This window comes from Podarcis melisellensis (genome assembly GCF_964234715.1).
Source record: "Podarcis melisellensis genome assembly, chromosome: 10".
Classification (NCBI taxonomy): domain Eukaryota; kingdom Metazoa; phylum Chordata; class Lepidosauria; order Squamata; family Lacertidae; genus Podarcis; species Podarcis melisellensis.
The window spans coordinates 38,154,947-38,173,669 of record NC_138542.1 but is presented as its reverse complement, the minus strand read 5'-3'; the positions used below and the strand labels follow the sequence as shown (position 1 = coordinate 38,173,669).

The 18,723-nt window shown below is 41.4% G+C and overlaps 1 protein-coding gene and 1 long non-coding RNA gene across 4 annotated transcripts in view; one reads left to right on the top strand and one right to left on the bottom strand.

The window, feature by feature from the left end:
* The window catches only part of RASSF9 (Ras association domain family member 9), a 54,559-nt gene that overhangs the window by 19,828 nt on the left and 16,008 nt on the right, over positions 1 to 18,723 (top strand). For 2 of the 3 annotated variants that reach the window (XM_081926599.1, XM_081926600.1), the window contains exon 2: positions 13,381 to 16,355. In XM_081926599.1, the coding sequence (XP_081782725.1) occupies positions 13,381 to 14,647 (1,267 nt within the window). In that variant the 3' untranslated portion in view covers positions 14,648 to 16,355. Of the gene's footprint in view, positions 1 to 13,380; positions 16,356 to 18,723 lie in introns of those variants that run through there. The other variant, XR_014172096.1, reaches the window with a different exon arrangement.
* On the bottom strand, positions 16,086 to 18,420 carry LOC309378492. Its single transcript, XR_014172105.1, has 2 exons — positions 17,398 to 18,420; positions 16,086 to 17,352 (listed from the first exon to the last, which is right to left on the bottom strand). It is a non-coding gene; the product is annotated as an uncharacterized lncRNA (long non-coding RNA).

Here is an 18,723-nt window from a genome sequence, read left to right as displayed (position 1 = left end):
ACTTCAGGGTGGGGTGAGGACGTTAAATGGGGAAAATTGCTGGTTTGATGTGCATGATTTCTAGACTAGGAGGAGGCTGAGGTTTTGTTTATTTGCTAGTGGATCAATTATTTGAGTATTATTACTATTTTTTGCTACTACAGTCGTACCTTGGTTCTCACATGGAATCTGTTCTGGAAGTCCGTTAGACTTCTGAAAATGTTCGAAAACCAAGGTGCAGCTTCTGATTGGTGCAGCTTCCGTGTCGGACATTTGGCTTCCAAAAAATGTTCGCAAACTGGAATACTCACTTCCAGGTTTGTGGTGTTTGGGAGCCAAAGCATTTGAGTCACAAGGCGTTCAAAAACCAAGGTACGCCTATATAAAGCTGATATGTGTGCTTTTTTGTTTTTCCATGGGTGTTTATGTTGTATGATACACTATGGTATTATATATTGTAAATTTTTCTTTGCTGTGAGTTGCCTGGAGACCTTTGGGTGACAAGCAATGAATATATTTAATAAATAATAAAATTAAATTAAAATTCAGCTCATCGCAGAATGGGAATAAAGTCCAATCCATCCCATTGCTGTGTGGGTTTCTGAGGACAAATCTGTATAATTCTTTAGAAATCTACACAAATGTAATGTACAAAGTAAAGGGAAAATTCCCACCTGCTTGCCAGGTGGGTCTGATAGATGCCTATCTGTGTTCAAAAAGTAAGTACAGAAGCCTACAAGCATCTAATTAGCAAATGGGTCTCCTGCTGTTGCACATATTAAAATCAGTGTAGCAAGTCCAATTAAGTGATGGTGTTGTATCACTCATGGAGAATTTTATGTATTTTATATACATTTTATTTTGTTGTTGTTGAATTCCCCCCGAAACTCTAAGGGAGATTTGAATGTAAAATGCACATAAAATATCCTAAATTTCTGCAAGAGTGTGAGGCATATTATCAAGACCTGTTAATCCCCGTGGGATTTGCTGTACTGATTTCAACACACATGAGCAACAGGAGCCCCACACACTTGGTAGCTGCTCTTAGGTGGTTGAAATTACTTTTTAACGAAGATGGACAGGCAGCCATTGGACCACCTCATATATATAAATCTGTACAAGAGTGAGAGTCTGACTGTGCATGGATTCCCCACCCATCACTAGCTGCTTCTTGTTATTTAGCGGTGATTGAACAATACATGTAGTTTATGTGTCTTCTCTCGGTCCCTCTCTTTTCCAACTTCACAGGTTTCCAAGCAGGGACTCGCCAGAAGACCTTTGCTTCCCATTAACATCTGTTTACATAGCAATACATACATGTTGTCTTCTCTTCAGTTCAGAAACAACATTTGACAAGTACTCCTTACCTTGATGGCTTCATTTTCGTCGTGTAGAAATGCATTCTGAAATGGCACTGTCCTAGGAGAGCCCTACCATATTATATTTCTGAACATGTAGAATCATTCTTCAAATGAATGGAAGCTGCTTATTTCTTAATGCAAACATACGTAATGAGGCAACTCATTATTAATAATCATTATTTTTACATAAGCTCCATTTTTGGACAGAAGAACAAAGAAACACAACCCCTTATGGTATTAAATGGTTACTGAACAAGCAGAAGCTAAGTTCAGAGCTTCTTTGTTGGGTATTACCAGGATTAGCTATAATTAAAGAATTATGATGTAATTTGCCTGAAAAGACCATATGATATTAGATCTTACTGACTTAATTTTCTGAAATGTGAGATGACAAAGAACAGATGTTTGAGATATTACAGCTGCATGGCACTGCTTGATAAGTTTTGAATTAATAGCATGCTTTACATGAAAGAAGCGGTAAAGGAAACCAAATGACCATAAATGATAATAAATCCAGGGTTGTGCAGGCTGGGGCAGATACAATCACTCCTAAATCCTCTTCTGCTTCAGTTCTGTTCTATATGGAATGGGTAAGTGAGAGGCTGGCAAGGGGTTGTGTCATTGGCTAGGAGAATACACATAATCATATCATAAGGCATTCTTCTGTCTGCTCTATAGTTTATGAGTTGCTCTAGTGCAGGGCTAGGAACCTCTGGCTCTGCAGATGTTCCTGGATGATGTTCCCATCATCCCTGACACTTGGTCCTGCTATCTTGGAATGGTGGGAGCCCCAACAACATCTGGAGGGCTACAGGTTCCCCATCCTGCATCCATGGGACTCTACCTTCTATTACCTGTTGAAGAAATCAAAGTTATTTTTGCTGTCAGCACACCCAAAAGTTGGGCTTTGCCTTGTGAAGGATGCATTGGCATCTCTCAGCAGTGGAACTCAAATCCACAGTGCCTGTTTCACAAAGTCTTTTCTTTCCCACTGAGTGAATGGTCTCTTGATGCTGTTGCCTCCTGTGTGCTACTGTAGCTTTCAGTCTTTCTTAGCCACATGGCTTTCATCCCTCCCTCTTGAAGCAGTGCTTGTTCCTCTCTGACATATATAACTAGATGTGTGTTGCTGTCTGTGTTCTGAACTTGTATGTCTCTGTGTGTAACTGAGAGTTATCTCAAAAACCTGAGGCCTTTTCCTGAGAAGCCTCTGGTTTTTCCATTTAGGCCTGCTAACCATGAGACCACAAGAAGCTCTAAACAGAGATTTCCCACCTGTATTCTTGTGGATTTTATATGGAGGGGGCATAACCTGAGTAGGATGACATTGTCTGACATTCCCATTGTCACCAGCTGTTGATTAGTGCCTTACTTGCATGGGTACTGTGGGTTCATGACTGATGTACTGTAGGAGCAGAGAGAAAATAGGAAGCTGACATCCGCCTGAATCAGGCCATAGATCAGGGTTCCTCAAACTCAGCCCTCTAGATGTTTTTGGCCTACAACTCCCATGATCCCTAACTAGCAGGAGCAGTGGTCAGGGATGATGGGAATTGTAGTCTCAATACATCTGGGGGGGCCAAGTTTGAAGAAGCCTGCCATAGATCCACCTAGATTGGTATTGTTTACACTGACTAGCAGCATCTCTCCATGGTTTGCCAGGGATTTAACCTGCAACAGAAGCATTTTCTAATCCTATCCAGCTACTGTGGTGGCAGAGTTTTTGGAAACACTCAGATATCTGCCTTATACTGAATCAAACTATTGGTTCCATCTCCTTCAGTACTGTCTACACTCTGGCAGTGACTCTCCAGGGTTTCAGGGGTCTTTCTCTGTCCTATGTGGAGATGCCAGGGATTGAACTTGGAGCCTTATGGAATTTGAGAACATCTGTTGCTGCAATAGCTTTCATTTCAACAACAATTGCTGTTGACACTACTCCTGCTTAAGCAAAGGACAGCAGATCAGATTATCATAATGGTCATCCAGTGTACTAGGACCGAGGCTCACCCTGTCTCGCAAGATCAAATATGGAACAATAAGCCACTGAGATTCTATTTTAGAATTGGAGCCGTCTCAGTGAGTCCTCCTTATTGTCTACCAAATTTCATTTTGAAGTGTAATTATTGTTAAAAAAACAAAAAATCGAAAACACCTTAGGCCATGGTTGGCTTCCCATTCTGGAAAGCAGATCAAGACATGGAAGACTGCCAGGAAATTATAAAAGTACAAGGCAACCTCTTCTTACATTCCTATTTTATATTCTCTGTAACTATTCATGGATTTCTACCTTGCCTACTGGGCTTCCATTCAAATTTACTACATTATCTCCTTAGGCTGAGATATTTGCATCAGCCTTATATGAAATATCTAATAGTGCTTAAGGATGAGTGAATCAGTCTGTTTCTGGTCTGTGTCAGCTTTCCATGTGTTCACCCATAAGTCCTTTTCATCCTATTTCCGTGTTAATGTGTTGTTGTTTTCAAATTCTCATGGGCAAAGCAAACCGGTGAGGTTGGAGGAGGCAATAGAACTACCAGTTCCCAAACCCAGCCAGTCTCATGCCTGCCAGGGTAAAAGACTGGGAGGGGTTAGTATGCCATGTCCAAGGCTGGCATTTATTCCATCTACCACCATCATGGCATGCTGAGATAACGGGAGGGCTTGGAATTCACTGGACCTAATCAGTCCCCGAAATGCCCCTTTTTCCTTTTCTCTGCCAAGTTTTTCCTATATATCCTTTCCCCTCTATGTGATCCTTTCTCCGTGTCATGCCTGACATGAAACAGAAACACCTGCGAAGTCATATGACCTCCCACTAATCATACGATTGCACCCTTTAATACCTATTTAAGACCACATTTTAAAATGTGTTTTGTTTTGAGCATGCTTTTTGAACTGAAAACTGCATCAAAACATTTGGGAAGTGTGAAAGCTCGTGAAAAACTGTGTTATGTGATAAGGGAAGAGTGGGTCAGTCCCTATCAGAAAAAAAATAGTAAAGATCAAGTGGTGTACTTTTCTTTTCAAGAGTACTTTTCTTTTTTAAAAAAGGTTATTTCCACTGTTCTTACATCTCTCTCTCTTTCTGTAAGCAAGTTAGCTGTTTCTCCCATGGCTCCTATATTACTCTTTAGTTTGGCACAGCTGAGACACCAAAGCTGCCTCCTTCTCTAGCTATTATCACCATTTTTATTTTTATTTTTTTATATCTTGCCAAACCTCTGTCTCCACGGACTCCTCCAGATACATTCTCAAGTACAACTTAAAATTGTTACCATAATTGTATGCAGTATTCATATCTCATTATTATTATTCCTCTATTGAGAAGATTAAAGGACTGATCTGCAACAGCAATTTGTCTAGGACAGAGGTACATAGCACATCTCTCCCTCCCAAGTCATCAGATCAATCATTTGAGGAGCACAGAGGGGATGATAACTAGCTATGTACAAACATGTCTCATTCAGCTATGATATTTGTTTGACATCTGGTTTGACTTTCCAGTGTTGCAATTGGTTTATTTTGCACAAGTCTATGCAAACTGAGTTAATGGAAGGAAACAGATTGCTAGGGCATTTGAACAGTTTCCTCTAACATCCCCAGTGATGAACAAACTTCTCAGTTGATCTGCATCAGAATGGGGCCGTGTAAATGGTGTTCTGTTGCACCAGAAGCGGTTTAGTCATGTTGGCCACATGACCCGGAAAGCTGTCTGTGGACAAACACCAGCTCCTTTGACCTGAAAGCAAGATGAGTACTGCACCCCATAGTCGCCTTTGACTGGACTTAACCTTTACCTTTTTTGCATGTATATGAGAGAGTGTTCGCAAGTGTATGGTTGCCAAATGCACCAATGGCATATGACCTCTGGAGGGTTTGCCAAGAGTGAAGGTGTCCCCCAGGCTAAAAAGCATTAGCCACAACCAGAAGCCTTATAGTTGGTCTCTAAAAGCTGAAAATAGGACTGTTGTTCTTAACATGAACCGTAATGGTGACACAGATTAGCCATTCTGTAACTTCAAAACAATACAAGCAATCTTGAAGTTGGAGGTTCCTTAAACTTCTTCTCTGTATTTGTTTATGAAATTTAGAAAGCATGTCATATGACAACTGAAGGAAATCAAGGCTAATGCAGGTTTCATTTAGGGTGGGTATATCATAGAAGCACAGCTGTGGGGTTGGAAGGGAATGTAGTGAATCATCTGGCACAAGTCCCTGCCCTGTAGCAGGACATCCTATGCATAAAGCATTTCCTGGCAGATTCCTGCCCATCCTTTGCTTAGATATTTCCACTCTTTAGGCAACTATTCCTGTTTAGGATTAAAGCTGCTCCAGGAAGCTGTCTAAAGATACAGACATATACCATGCACACCCAACCACCTTAGAAGCAGAGCAACATTTCAAAATGAATCCTTTGGAATTTAAAAATGCTTAGCCAGAGTATGATACAATCTTTTATCACATAATCACATGTTACAACTGCTCTTTTCATTTCTTGCAAAGTTAGTGCTCCCTGCCATTATTTAGCTCTTGTGAGGTTTCCAGGTTTTCATTCTCAAGGACCCTTAAAGTTGTGTGCCTAGAATAGCCATTAACAATTTGTGTTATAGAAAGGGCAACGTACAGTTGTTCTATTTGATTTGCTTCAATTTCCCATCCTTATTCAGTGGCCAACAGAACAACAGCCGATTTCCCCATCTCTCCCAATACAAAAAACGGCTGTTACTAAGGCTGTTATTAAACCAGATCTTCACACATGGGAGAAAACACAGGTTCTCTGATAGGTGGAAAACACAAAGTAAACCTAGGCAGTCTTAATGTCAACCAATGTGGAAATTAATTCTAGGTGATATGCTAGGTTTTTAAAAAAGCGAATAGAGGGGAAATATTTTATGTGATGTGGAAAATACTGAATTTCACCATTGAACAGTGGAATCGTAAACTGGAGGAAGAGGATCTTGTGAAGATTGGGCTTCATTCCCTAAGAGAAATTTCACTCCAACTAAAAAGTAGAGTTATCCCAACTGCATTCATGTTACGTAAGGTGGGATGCCACTACTGGACCACCTTCCTGGCTGCAGTGGTGCTGTCCCTTGCCAAGGATGAGGTGGAGCAGCAGTGAGGGTGGAGGAAGCCATGGACTGGCAGCAGCTATGGGCCCAGGTGTTATACCCCCTCCACCTGCTGCCAGTCTTGTGCTTACCTGCCCTCGCTACCACCTGATTGGCCCATACCAGGGAGCAGCAATATCACTATAGCCAGGAGGGTGATGCAATAACAATATCTCACATCATATGGCACTATTGCTACTTTGACTTCTACTATCTGCTGCCTCCTGCTATTTTCCATTTTAAGACACTGACCAGATGCAAACGCATGGTGTTACCATCAACCACCACCCCTCCCCCCCAAAAAAGTTGTTTGTCTGTTCCATAACTTGATGGAGAGTTATAGAGAACATGCAGCCTTTCACCCTGTTTCATGATGCTTTGGTTGGTGAAATAAAGATTTTGACCTACTATGAATATTCAAAACATGTGCAAATGGAAATGACCCTAGGTTAAATCAAGAACAATATAATCAATGGATTCATTTGTGCAGCAGAGAAAAATACTAATAAATGTTTAGGAACATGGTGAGGTGTGGCATTCCATACTTTTCAGCCATAGAAGCCCATAGAAATCTTGGCATCCAGAATATCCTCCCCAAAGCTTTGCAGGATTTCTGTATCAATGCAGCAGCCTGTACTATTATCTTAATCAATACTAGATAAAATAGAAGGGTTGACCACTTCTGCTGTGGTCAGGTATATGGAGCTGAGATTTCGAACAGGTGTCAAATAGTTCCATAGAGCTGAATAGTTCCTGGTAACTGCTCCTTTCTCTTTTTTATCAGCATCTGCTAGTTATTTGTAAAGCTATCAGTTGTACTTGATAACTCTTGTGTTAACGTGCATAATCATCATGGGTTACTTTGCTTTTCGTTTTAGCCACAGAATATTGAAAACACCTTCAGAAACTGTGTTCGGACTAACTTTTTATGATTGCTGAAACTTAAGGCAAATACAGCTCAGAATTTGTTGACGTTTAGTGCTCACCTGTTGCCTCTGTTGCAATTTATATATACGTTCTATTTTAACAGCCAGTCTGTGAGCTCAGAATGGCATTTATATGGCATCTCGGGCTTTGTAAACATCCCCAAAAGGTGGCAGATATTTATTTTGTATCTGGTGACACATTCAGAAATAATGTTGTCGGACTGGGTCTTTTACTCTTTCCTTTCCCTATGTTATGAATCCATGTACTTAAATTGATAGTTTTAAAAATAAAATAGTATCACTGGATTGTAGGCAACTAAGTTCTACTTAGAATAGACCTGCTAAAATTAATGGGTCTGAATTAATCGTGTCCATTAATTTCACTGGGTGGTATTCAACTAAGTTTTACACAGTGTAGACCCATTGAAAGTAATTAACAGGATTAAGTTAGGACCATTAATTTCAGTGGATCTATTCTGAATAAAACTTAAAAATCACCCAATTGGCCTACTCTGAGTATGACTAACATTGGTTGCAGCTCACTGTTTCACAGTTATAGCTATGCAGAACTATACTTTGCCAAAATGATGGTCACTCCAACACCTCATTTTTGTTCATAGAAAAACTTCTATGATAGCTCATGACTGTTCGAATGAGTCGCATAAAAACAATGAGTCTCTGATGTGAATGTGTGTCACAACTACTGGCTCCATATGCAGCAGAATTCTAGGAATTCCTGAGGAATTTGCTGTTTGGAATTGCAATATGAATTGACGACATGACCTGTACCTCCCAGACAAACATGTGGAATGGAACATATAGTACTATCCTCTGGCTTTTGTGTATCTTGAAATGCTATAATGCAGTTCTCTGTTCAAAGAAACGTGGATTTAAATATGGATTCCCCCCCCCCAAAATAAACAATTCATAGATGGATGTGAAAGTGAGGTGGCATGGACAAATGCAAAAAGGACATGGATTGGGAATAGTCTGATCCACAGTGACTTGGGCACAATTGGCTCATGCCCACACAGATTTCACCCAAATATCCAGAATCCTTTTTTTAATGTTTCTATTATGTTCAATATAGGTTCGTATAGTTAAAGCTATGGTTTTCCCAGTAGTGATGTATGGAAGTGAGAGCTGGACCATAAAGAAGGCTGATCGCCGAAGAATTGATGCTTTTGAATTATGGTGCTGCAGGAGACTCTTGAGAGTCCCATGGACTGCAAGAAGATCAAACCTCTCCATACTGAAGGAAATCAACCCTGAGTGCTCACTGGAAGGACAGATTGTGAAGCTGAGGCTCCAGTACTTTGGCCACCTCATGAGAAGAGAAGACTCCCTGGAGAAGACCCTGATGTTGGGAAAGATGGAGGGCACAAGGAGAAGGGGGCGACAGAGGACGAGATGGTTGGATAGTGTTTTCGAGGCTACCAGCATGAGTTTGACCAAACTGCGGGAGGCAGTGGAGGACAGAGGTGCCTGGCGTTCTCTGGTCCATGGGGTCACGAAGAGTCGGACATGACTAAATGACTAAACAACATTATGTTCAATCTACCCTATTCATTTCAATGCATGGGTAATATAATACAAATGGGATGCGGGAGACGTAAAACAATCTGTATCATTTGAGGAAAGAAAGCATCGACAGCAAATACTGATCATATTTGCTGGACTGATTTCCATTCCGGACTTGGGACTAACGTTGACCTGTTTCTGTCAGGATTTTATTATCCTTACCCCCAGCACGCACAGCTCTTGAGGCATAAAAAAGTGAGAGGACAACAAACTATTTTTCTTCTTCTTCTGGCTTCTTGCTCTCTATCCCCTGTGTCAACCTTCTCAGGCTCTGGAAAACTCTCTCCCATTCAATGTAGAGGCCAAGCTATATTTAGGGCTCTAACAACTCTCACCAAATGGTGACACCCACAGTCACCAAGTCATTCTTTTTTTAATCAGCAAAACAACAATACTACCATGATGTTAGTATAAACATTAAACAGGATGAAATGTGAAAATACAAGGAAAGGTGTGTGGCTCAGTGGTAGAGCATCTATGTTTTGCATGCTGAAGGTTCCAGATTCAGTCTCCAGCATCTGGAAGAGACCTGGAGAGTCACAGCCAGTCAATGAAGACAACTGAGCTAAGATGAACTTAGTATAAAGCAGCTCCCAAAGTTCCTGTGTGCTTCACATTTTTAATTCTGTCGATGCAAAACATAAATATACAATATTCAGACTATAAAATACTTGGTACATTTGAGAAAGTGTACTTTTAATAGTCACACCAACCCTTCCCCAATCCCTGCAGCTTTCCTTTGAATTAGGCTGCTGCTACCGATATTATGTAGTAGCCAGCAGAGCCTTAAGGCAGCATGGGAACTAGGGAGTTAAATGTTAGTTCTGGATAGCAAGCCAACAGGATGGGGGAGTGTATTCTGTGTGGCGCAGCATAACAATGGGAAATGTGACTGCGTGCAGAACAGGTGGGAGGAGGCTTACAAGTGTGCACTGTTTGAGTTCCCAGTGTTTTGTGTGTGAGGGAGGGGTAAATTGAGTGGTTACTGAGAGAAATGTATTGGTATACTTTCACATTTCTAAACTTCGACCTGTGTCAAGCTGACTTCTCTTGTAGGTTAACAACTGCTTGCAACTGTCAACTTCTCAATCACAGCCTTTTTGCAGCCTTCCACAGACCTTTTGACTGGGAGAGGTCCCATGTCAGCTACTTTGTTTGAGAATCAAATATTAACAAGGGGACCTGCAGAGAAGCATTGTGCTGTGGAGTGCTTCTGTTCAGGATTAGAGCAATCCGGCTAAGCCCTCTTTCAAGATATTCCATTGCATCCACCCCTTCCCTCCTAGTTTTCTGGTTTCCCTCCACCTCTAGCATTCTGTGTCAGCATTCTGTGTCCATTGAACATGCTAAGTCATTGGTCTGTTTCAGGATTTCCCCTCCCCGACTCCATCTGCACTATTACCTGGCTTCCCCCCAAAGGAGCTTGGGAAATGTAGTTTGTTAAGGGTGCTGAGAGTTGTTAGGAAACCCCTATTCCCCCTATTCCCTTCACAGACAGGGCCCGATTTAGATGAAGAGAGCCCCCCATCCCCCACCCTCATGACTAGAAGAAAATGGAAGTGTTCTAAATCAGTGTTTCCCAACCTTTTTTGGGCAAAGGCACACTTGTTTCATGAAAAAAATCTCAAGGCACACCACCATTAGAAAATGTTGTTGCCCAAGCGCAGACAGCAACCCCGCTAAGGGAGGTTTCCACAAAAGGCGAGGGTGAGAGGGAAGAAATGTCAACTTTTCTGGTTCTGCGCTGGGAGAGGGGAATCCAACGAGGGAGTGAAAATGGAGAGCGGAGGGCGCCCGAAAAGACACGCCGGGGATTTATTTTAATGTGGCTGCTCATAAATTAGCAAGCGTGGCTTGAGAAGCGCCAGGCTCCGCTCCCAAATATGCTGAGTAAGAGACATACATTACGCCGTGAGCCTTTTTCCTCGACGCGCAAGAGTTACCTCGCCCGGCAGAGCCGCCTCTTCGGAGCAGCCCCGGGTCGCCCGGCCTCCACCCGGCGCAACCTCGCCCGCCGCCGCCGCGCACCTCACTCCTCTGGTCCCGGAGCGAAGAGCAGCGCGCCCGAAGAGAAGCGGGGGGGCCGCCTCCTCGTCGCCAAGCGCGCCCCGCCCCGCCAAGGGGAAAGCCGCCTCCTCCCGGCAGCAACTCCGGCGGCGGCGGGTGGGGCTTACTCCCGAGGAAGTCTTTCCGCGAGGGGCGCGTGAGGCGCTCGTCTGGGAAGGGCCAAGCGGGAACGGGCGACTGGGTCGGTCAGGGCAGCCGAGCCCTCCGGCCACCCGCCTCATCTGGAGGCGCGGACGGGGCGCCGGGGCGAGTCCCCGCAGCCCCTCCCCGTCCGGCCCGGGAGGAGCTCCGCTGCCCAGCTGCTTCCTGCCCGCCCCTCGCCGGCCGCCACTCGGCCTGCGCACCCTCGCCGGCCGCCCGACTCGCCCACCTCCCTCCCACGGCACACCAGGCAACGTCTCGCGGCACACTAGTGTGCCGCGGAACACCGGTTGGGAAACACTGTTCTAAATAAAATTGAGTGAAGCAAAGGATGATGATGGGTATTTAAAATTCTGCGATTCTCAATTTCTCCTCTAAAGGACATAAGATGTTATTGTTAGCTTAAACACCATGGTGATTTTAAAAAATGCATAGAATTAACACTGAAAAACTTTTGTAATTATTGAACTTTGTAAACCTGTTGTGGAATAAGCATATTTTTTTAGGAAAATGAAGTTGTAATGTTATCCTTAAAAAAAACATCTTGAGTTTACAAATTATATTGCCTGGGAAGTGTAAATAATATGATCATGATTACCTGACAGTGTGACACTTTTAGAATCTACTTTATGCTGTCATTAAAAGGTTAGTTTTAAAATGGAAGTAAACTACAACCATCAAATACAGTAAGGCTAAAACGTTTTCTCCCTAGCCTTCCTCATAGCAAAATCACCCAAAACTTCATCAAAATTTGTCTGTCTGTCACTTTCAATGTACAGAATGCTCATTGCGGACAACCTCTCTTGAGAATCACAAAGTTACAATTATCAGAATTGTTTAACGGTCAGTTCCAGAGAATTCTGGGAACTGTGGCTGCGGTGGAAATAGGGATCTCCTAGCAACTCTCAACACCCTTAGCAAACTTTGTAGATGTATAGTCAACGTTATAATAAATTAAAGCTTGTTACCTTGAAGCACTACTCCTGAGAGGAGTATATTGGCCTCACTAATCCAGAGAGGAGTAAGCTTGCACATACAGCACATATGCACCATCCTGCTGCATTGCATTAAGAGGATGGCATTAAGAAGTGCAGCAAAGAGCTGTCAATGCACTGTACATACCCGTTCAGGATTCAAATGTATTAACTTATTTATTTTAAAGATTTCCAGCCTTCAATTCAACAAAGTTCCCACAGCAGCTTTCACTGTCAGAATACAGTTCTGAGTAATGGGGGAACTCTAGAAAAAGTTCCACTGAAAATAACTTTGTCTACTCAGATGCAAGTCCTACTGAGCTCCATGGGACATGGGGTGCAAGGCTGAGCAGACCTGGCTTTTGTCTGGATAATGCCATTTATGTGCTGTACCATGCACTCTAGGGTAAATTCAATTTTCCCAGGGTAGGTGACCACCCCCTCCTGCTTGCTACTGGTGGTTGTATGTATGTATGTATGTATGTATGTATGTATGTATGTATTTCCTACCTTTCTCCCAGAACCAGGACTCAAGGCGGCTCACAAAAATTAAAACAAACATGAATAAAACACAGAAAGCTAGAAACCTACTAAAGATCATAGTCAAAATGCAATTAAACTATAACAAAATTAAAACAATACAAAAGCAAGTCTATTAAAGTACGGCTAGCAACAGTACCACACTATTAAAAGCTTTTTATTTTGAAAAAATAACCAGTCAGTTCCTCAAAGTCTGTCAGAATAAAACCGTCTTCACATGCTGGCGAAAGGACAGCAAGGAGGGGGCCAGTCTAGCTTATCAAGGAAGGGAGTTCCAAAGTCTGGGAACAGAAACTGAGGTGGCTGCAGTTTCCTCTGTAAGATTCCCTGGGCTCCTTTGGGAGGAAGTGTTGCATATATTATTATTATTATTATTATTATTATTATTATTATTATTAATTATTATTATACATGATTGTTCAGTATCAGCTAGTAAGCTACCATGGACAGCTATAAAGAATTGAACGTGAAACTACATAGAGTTACTTCCCGCATGTTAATATAAAGAGTAGCTTTAATGAGCATGCAGATCACAGCCATAACCTCTTTGAACTTGTGAATTTCCTCACCCCCACCCTCCTAGATGGTTTTAAAAGGTTGAAATCCACCCACAGTTTAAACACCTCAAATACATATCATGTTCAAAGCTTCAGAGATAGCAAGTGCTCTGTATAATATTTGCTTTCTTTAATTCCAGGTCACCAGAAAAAGAGATGGGTTCTACAGAGCAAGAAATTGTGGTCTGGGTTTGTCAGGAAGAGAAAATTGTTAGCGGATTGACAAAGCGCACAACTTGCACTCAAGTAATTGAAGCTCTGCTTGAGGAACATCAAGCCACCTATGCAGAAAAGAAGTTTCTTTTTGGACAGCCCAAGGATTACTGCATCATAGAAAAATGGAGAGGTTCTGAGAGGGTCCTTCCACCTCTCACTAAAATGCTGAGACTCTGGAAAGCCTGGGGGGAAGAGCAGCCTAATTTGCACTTTGTCTTGGTCAAGGCAGATGCCTTCCCCCCATTTCCATTGTGGAGGACAGCTGAAGCCAAGCTTGTTCCAAATCTTGAAAAACCCTGGGACCTGAGCCCGGCCAATTACATGAAGATGTTGCCAGTGGACAAGCAAAAGAGGATTGTTAGGAAAACCTTCCGGAAGCTGGCCAAACTTAAACAAGAAGGAGTCCTGCAAGAGAGGGACAACATAGAGACTCTCATCCACTTGATCCTTTCTCAGGACCACACCATTCACCAGCAAATCAACAGAATGAAGGAACTGGATCTAGAAATCGAACAGTGTGAAGCCAAATTTCACCTAGATCAGCTTGAAGGTGATGGAGGAAATTATGTGCAGGAGTCTTATTTAATGGCAACATCCAGTGATGCTGAAGAAGAAACAGACATGCCTCAAAGCAACCAGCAGATGCCAGAAAGCTCGGGCAAAGGAGAGGGGATGTTACAAGTGGAAGAAGGACTAAAGCACCACAAAGAGCTTATTGAAAAGCTCTCTGCGGAAATTGAACGAGAGGTTAATGACATTGGAAGAAACGGAGACATGTGGACAGAGGAACCGCCTAAGGAGGAAATGGAGAGTTCCGATGTAGGAAGTGTCAAGAACGAATTGGAGAAAAGCATGAAAGATGCCTTAAGGATCCATTCTCAACTAAACTGCATTCAGCAGGAGTTAAAATATAGGGACCTGATGCTTCAAAAGAAGGAAAAGGAGTATGAACTGATTGTGGAAGAGCTTAATGCTTTGCATGCTAAGGCCAAAAGTGAAATCAGGCACCCACCTAATGAGGAGCAAGCAAAGGACAGTGAAATTTCCACCAAGAGTTTTTCAGGGACTGATCTCCTTCACAAAGTGACTAGTTTAGACATAAATGATACAGACTCTGATACTGGAATCAGTTCCACTCACAGTCAGGACTCAGAAACAGCAATAGGGGAGACGTTGCTGTTGTCTACATAGCTGAAAACTGTCCTTGTTTTCCTGAGAACAAATTAGTAATATATAATGCCCTGGAGAAACATTAGGATGAGGTAGATAAGTGGTATCTTCTTATGGGGCCAAATTCTGGTGGCATAAGAGCTTCCGAGTTAGAGAACTCTTTGTCATATAAATAAAAATTATAACTGATTCTCATATGTTCTAAACTTACTGATAGAAATAATTTAGTCCATTCAGCCTAATAGCAAAGCTCCTGTAGGACAGTTCAGAGGCATTTAATAATAAAAAACCAAATAGACTTTGGTGGCGATGAACTGAAATCTTAATCTAAATCAGGAAAAGCAGTTACCCTATGGGTTATACAGCATACATTTGTACATCATCTGTCTGTACACCAGTTTTCCGTGAAGTATTCTTTCTCAGTATTTTACATACAACCCACTGCCAATGCATTATAACATCTCTGGTGATGATAATCTTGTTCACTGCACCATATAAAAGACCAGTGTGGACATCATATTATGCATGTTATAACCTTTGAAAGCTCTTCCCTGCCCTGTGTGCAGAGCAAAGCTGACAAACGTAGGGTTAGGCCTAGCCATAGAAGGGGAAAGGGGAATTATTTGATGAACCACAAACTCCATATACAATATACCTGGAACTTTGTTATGCACAATACAATATTTAGGAGTTTCCACAACTTTGAGTTGCAGTAGCTCCTTATGAGCACCTTTACCCATTGTTTGCTTCTGAAAAATTGGTCTTCCATCTCTCTGAAGCTGATGCACATTTTACAGATCAGCTGCTTCTTTCCTTTCCTCCATATTATTCAACTGAAGAGTAAATGAATAGGTTTTACACTGCCACAGGACGAAATAAGACCTGGGACCCTTTATTTGGTATATTGCTTATTGTTACTGCAAATGTCCAACAAAATGTATCCAATATCAAGGTCCTGGGCATGAAGACATAGACAAGAATGAATTTCGTTAGCTCCTGAACTGATATTTTAGACCAAGCCTGTCAAAATGTTAGACCCAGGCTTCAAGCAATATGTATGCCATCTGTTAAAAAAAACTGGTCGCCTACAGTACATGGCTGCCAGATGGAACACCTGTGTGAGAAGCCTGCTTTTAGACAACAACAAAATAGAAATATTTAGAATGCCTAAACAGAAGCTATATTCACTGCATTCTAATTGGGAGGTTTGTTTGTTTGTTTGTTTTCAAAATGGCTGGAAAAAGACACTTGATAAAACTTTTCTAAAAAATATGGTTTGGTTTTAATTTGTATTGCTCATGTTATTGTAATCCACCCCAGAACCTTAAGGTGAAGGTTGGTTAATAAATCTAATAATAATAGCTTGACAAGGAAAACCTTTTTCTGAATTCTTCAGGCTACAGTCAGGATGTTATGAAGAGATTTTTCATAAAGAATTTTTGGTTGACTGCCTTTTAAAAAAAAAACGTGGCTGCATTGTTTGACACAATATTAAATGCTTTATTATTGAGCTTTCTAAACTATCATTTCTTAATGGAAACACGTAAATTACTGGCCAGCTATCATAGATTTGTAGTAATTTATTAACGCTTCTGAACATTTTTTTGCGATTTGCAATGTAATTCTCAAATCTCAAATATTAAGTACAGGTTAATTTCTCTCATTAGTTTGTTGTCTGATGTATTCCTGCAGTTTATGTTTATATATTCAGGTCTTTCATGTTGTACAAGCTGCAGTTTGCTAGTTCTTCTTGCCTTCACATTGTGATAATTAACTCTGTAGACTTCTTTGACTGAGTGAATTTCACCTACACTTAAGGGCTGATTTTTACTCCCCATGCACACTTCTTTGCAATTTTTAGAGTTAATACGTTCTTGATTTTGGGAGGTGCAGGGTGATAGACATTGGGACTTTCTTCAGTGAATACTTTAATGAGGGATAGGGAACCTGTGGCTCTGGAAATGTAGTGTACAGCTCCCACCATCCCTGACAGTTGAGCATAATGGTATTTTGAGTCAAAATGTCTGGAGGGCCACAAGTTCCCCATCCCCACGGAAAGAAATAGGACAAACTTTCACATACAGACTCTTCTACATCTCATTTTTTTGCCAATTACTTTTTATTGCTTTTCAAAATAATTAACAAATTAATATCAAATTAATTCAAATTTAATGTAAAAGTTGATTCCCACCCCACTTCCATGATGTTTCTCTTCCCTCCCTACATCTACTTTTTTGTTGTTGTTCTAGCATGTGTTAAAATGTTCTTGTTGGTTGGGTCAACCAATTTAACATTGTCATCCCTTCTCTACCTTTCTTGTGAGTCTTTGTCAGGCTTCCTCAAGCTCAGCCCTCCAGATGTTTTTGGCCTACAACTCCCAGGACCAGTGGTCAGGGATGATGGGTATTGTAGGCCAAAAACATCTGGAGGGCTGAGGTTGAGGAAGCCTAGTCTTTGTATTTGTTCATTACTTGTGAAATAGGGAGCAGTCACACTAGAGTTATGCAAATAAACAACCTAACCTGCAGCCAGATATTGCCAAGGTGTGCTCCTCTGGGAAGAGTGTGAGACAAGACTAAAAAAAAAAAGTAGGAAGAAGGGTATCTGCATCTACTTCACAGCCGTTGTCTCTCAATACATTGTTTGGAATCCGGTAATACCTAAGGTAGCTTTGTACATGAAAGTAGCAACAGAGGAGGAATGAAGGACTTGTTCTTTCTCATCCCCTGCAACCAGGTCTCAGTCAAAGTGGATGAGAAGGTTGTTTGTACCCATATCCAAGAGATGTGTAATTCTTGCCTTTGTGCAAAACCTGGAAAACTGGGAACAGTGATTGAAGGGAACATGGGTAACCAATGCTTTCATGGTGATATTGAGCTATCACCAAACATCTGTCCAAATAGGCCATGCAACAATGAATTTACCAGGGCTTACTCCCAATGCTTAAGGTTGCAGACTTGGCATGTAACTTTGCATTCTGATTTCAGTATGCCTGAGTGGTGATTAAGTCGCTAGACTCTGCCCTTCTAACACACAATGTGAAAGTAAACTTTGTCTGGGACTCACTTCTACATGATCATCCTTGTCCAACAACTCTGGTGTATTCCAAGTGGTCATATGTACATCACAGAGTTTTGGGTCAAGGGAATGAGTTTTTCAGGAATGGGACAGGGGAGATTTATTCTGCAACTTAATTCTGTAAAAAATAAATTAGTGTGTTAGGCTTTTCATGAACGATCTGTTCTCATAAAGTGACAGAGGATCCTCAACTGCTGTGATGGTGGCAATGTACCAAGTTAGGTGAGACACAGGCCCCAATCCAATAGAAGTTAGCTGGGCTGAAATCCCATTGGAATCAACAGATCTTGACTTCAGCATGACTAACATGCCTCGTTAATGCTAATGGGAATTAAGTGCAAATAACTTTAGTTTGTTCAGGGCCAGAGGCTGAAACCTCTCAACTAATAATCATTTATTGTTGTCTGTATTCTCCTATAGTAACATGTACAAAATAACTTCTTAAGCTCTATCACTATATGTCTCCAGATTAAAGAGAGATGTTTAAATTAAAATATTTATGGTAACTGACAGATCATTTAACAGGTCTTTTTTATCTAGACGACTGCCTCATAACTTAATTAACATTCAGTTGCATAGAAATGTACATGGGCAGTAATTACAGTTGTGCTATATGTGTTTTTGAAAATAAAGTGAAGTTGAAAAAATAAAGAATCCTGCCTTTTTGTTATTACAGTGTGGAATGTTCATGTTCAAGGTCCCAGTCAGTCTACCATAACTTCTTGAGGATACTGCAGTCATCTTCCCTGCCCTAAACAGCATGCACTCAGCCACTTTTTGGCCCCTTAAACATTATTATTACTATTATTATTATTATTATTATTATTATTATTATTATTATTATTATTATCATCATCATTATTTACATTTGAGCATGCTGATATATGTATTTTGGGCATGGGTAATGTCCTTTTGGTGCATAAGGATCAGCACTTGCTTTCATTCATAGTCTCACCTCAAAACGGATATTGTAGAGCTAGAAAGGGTTCAGAAAGGATCAAGGAGAAATACCAAAGGGA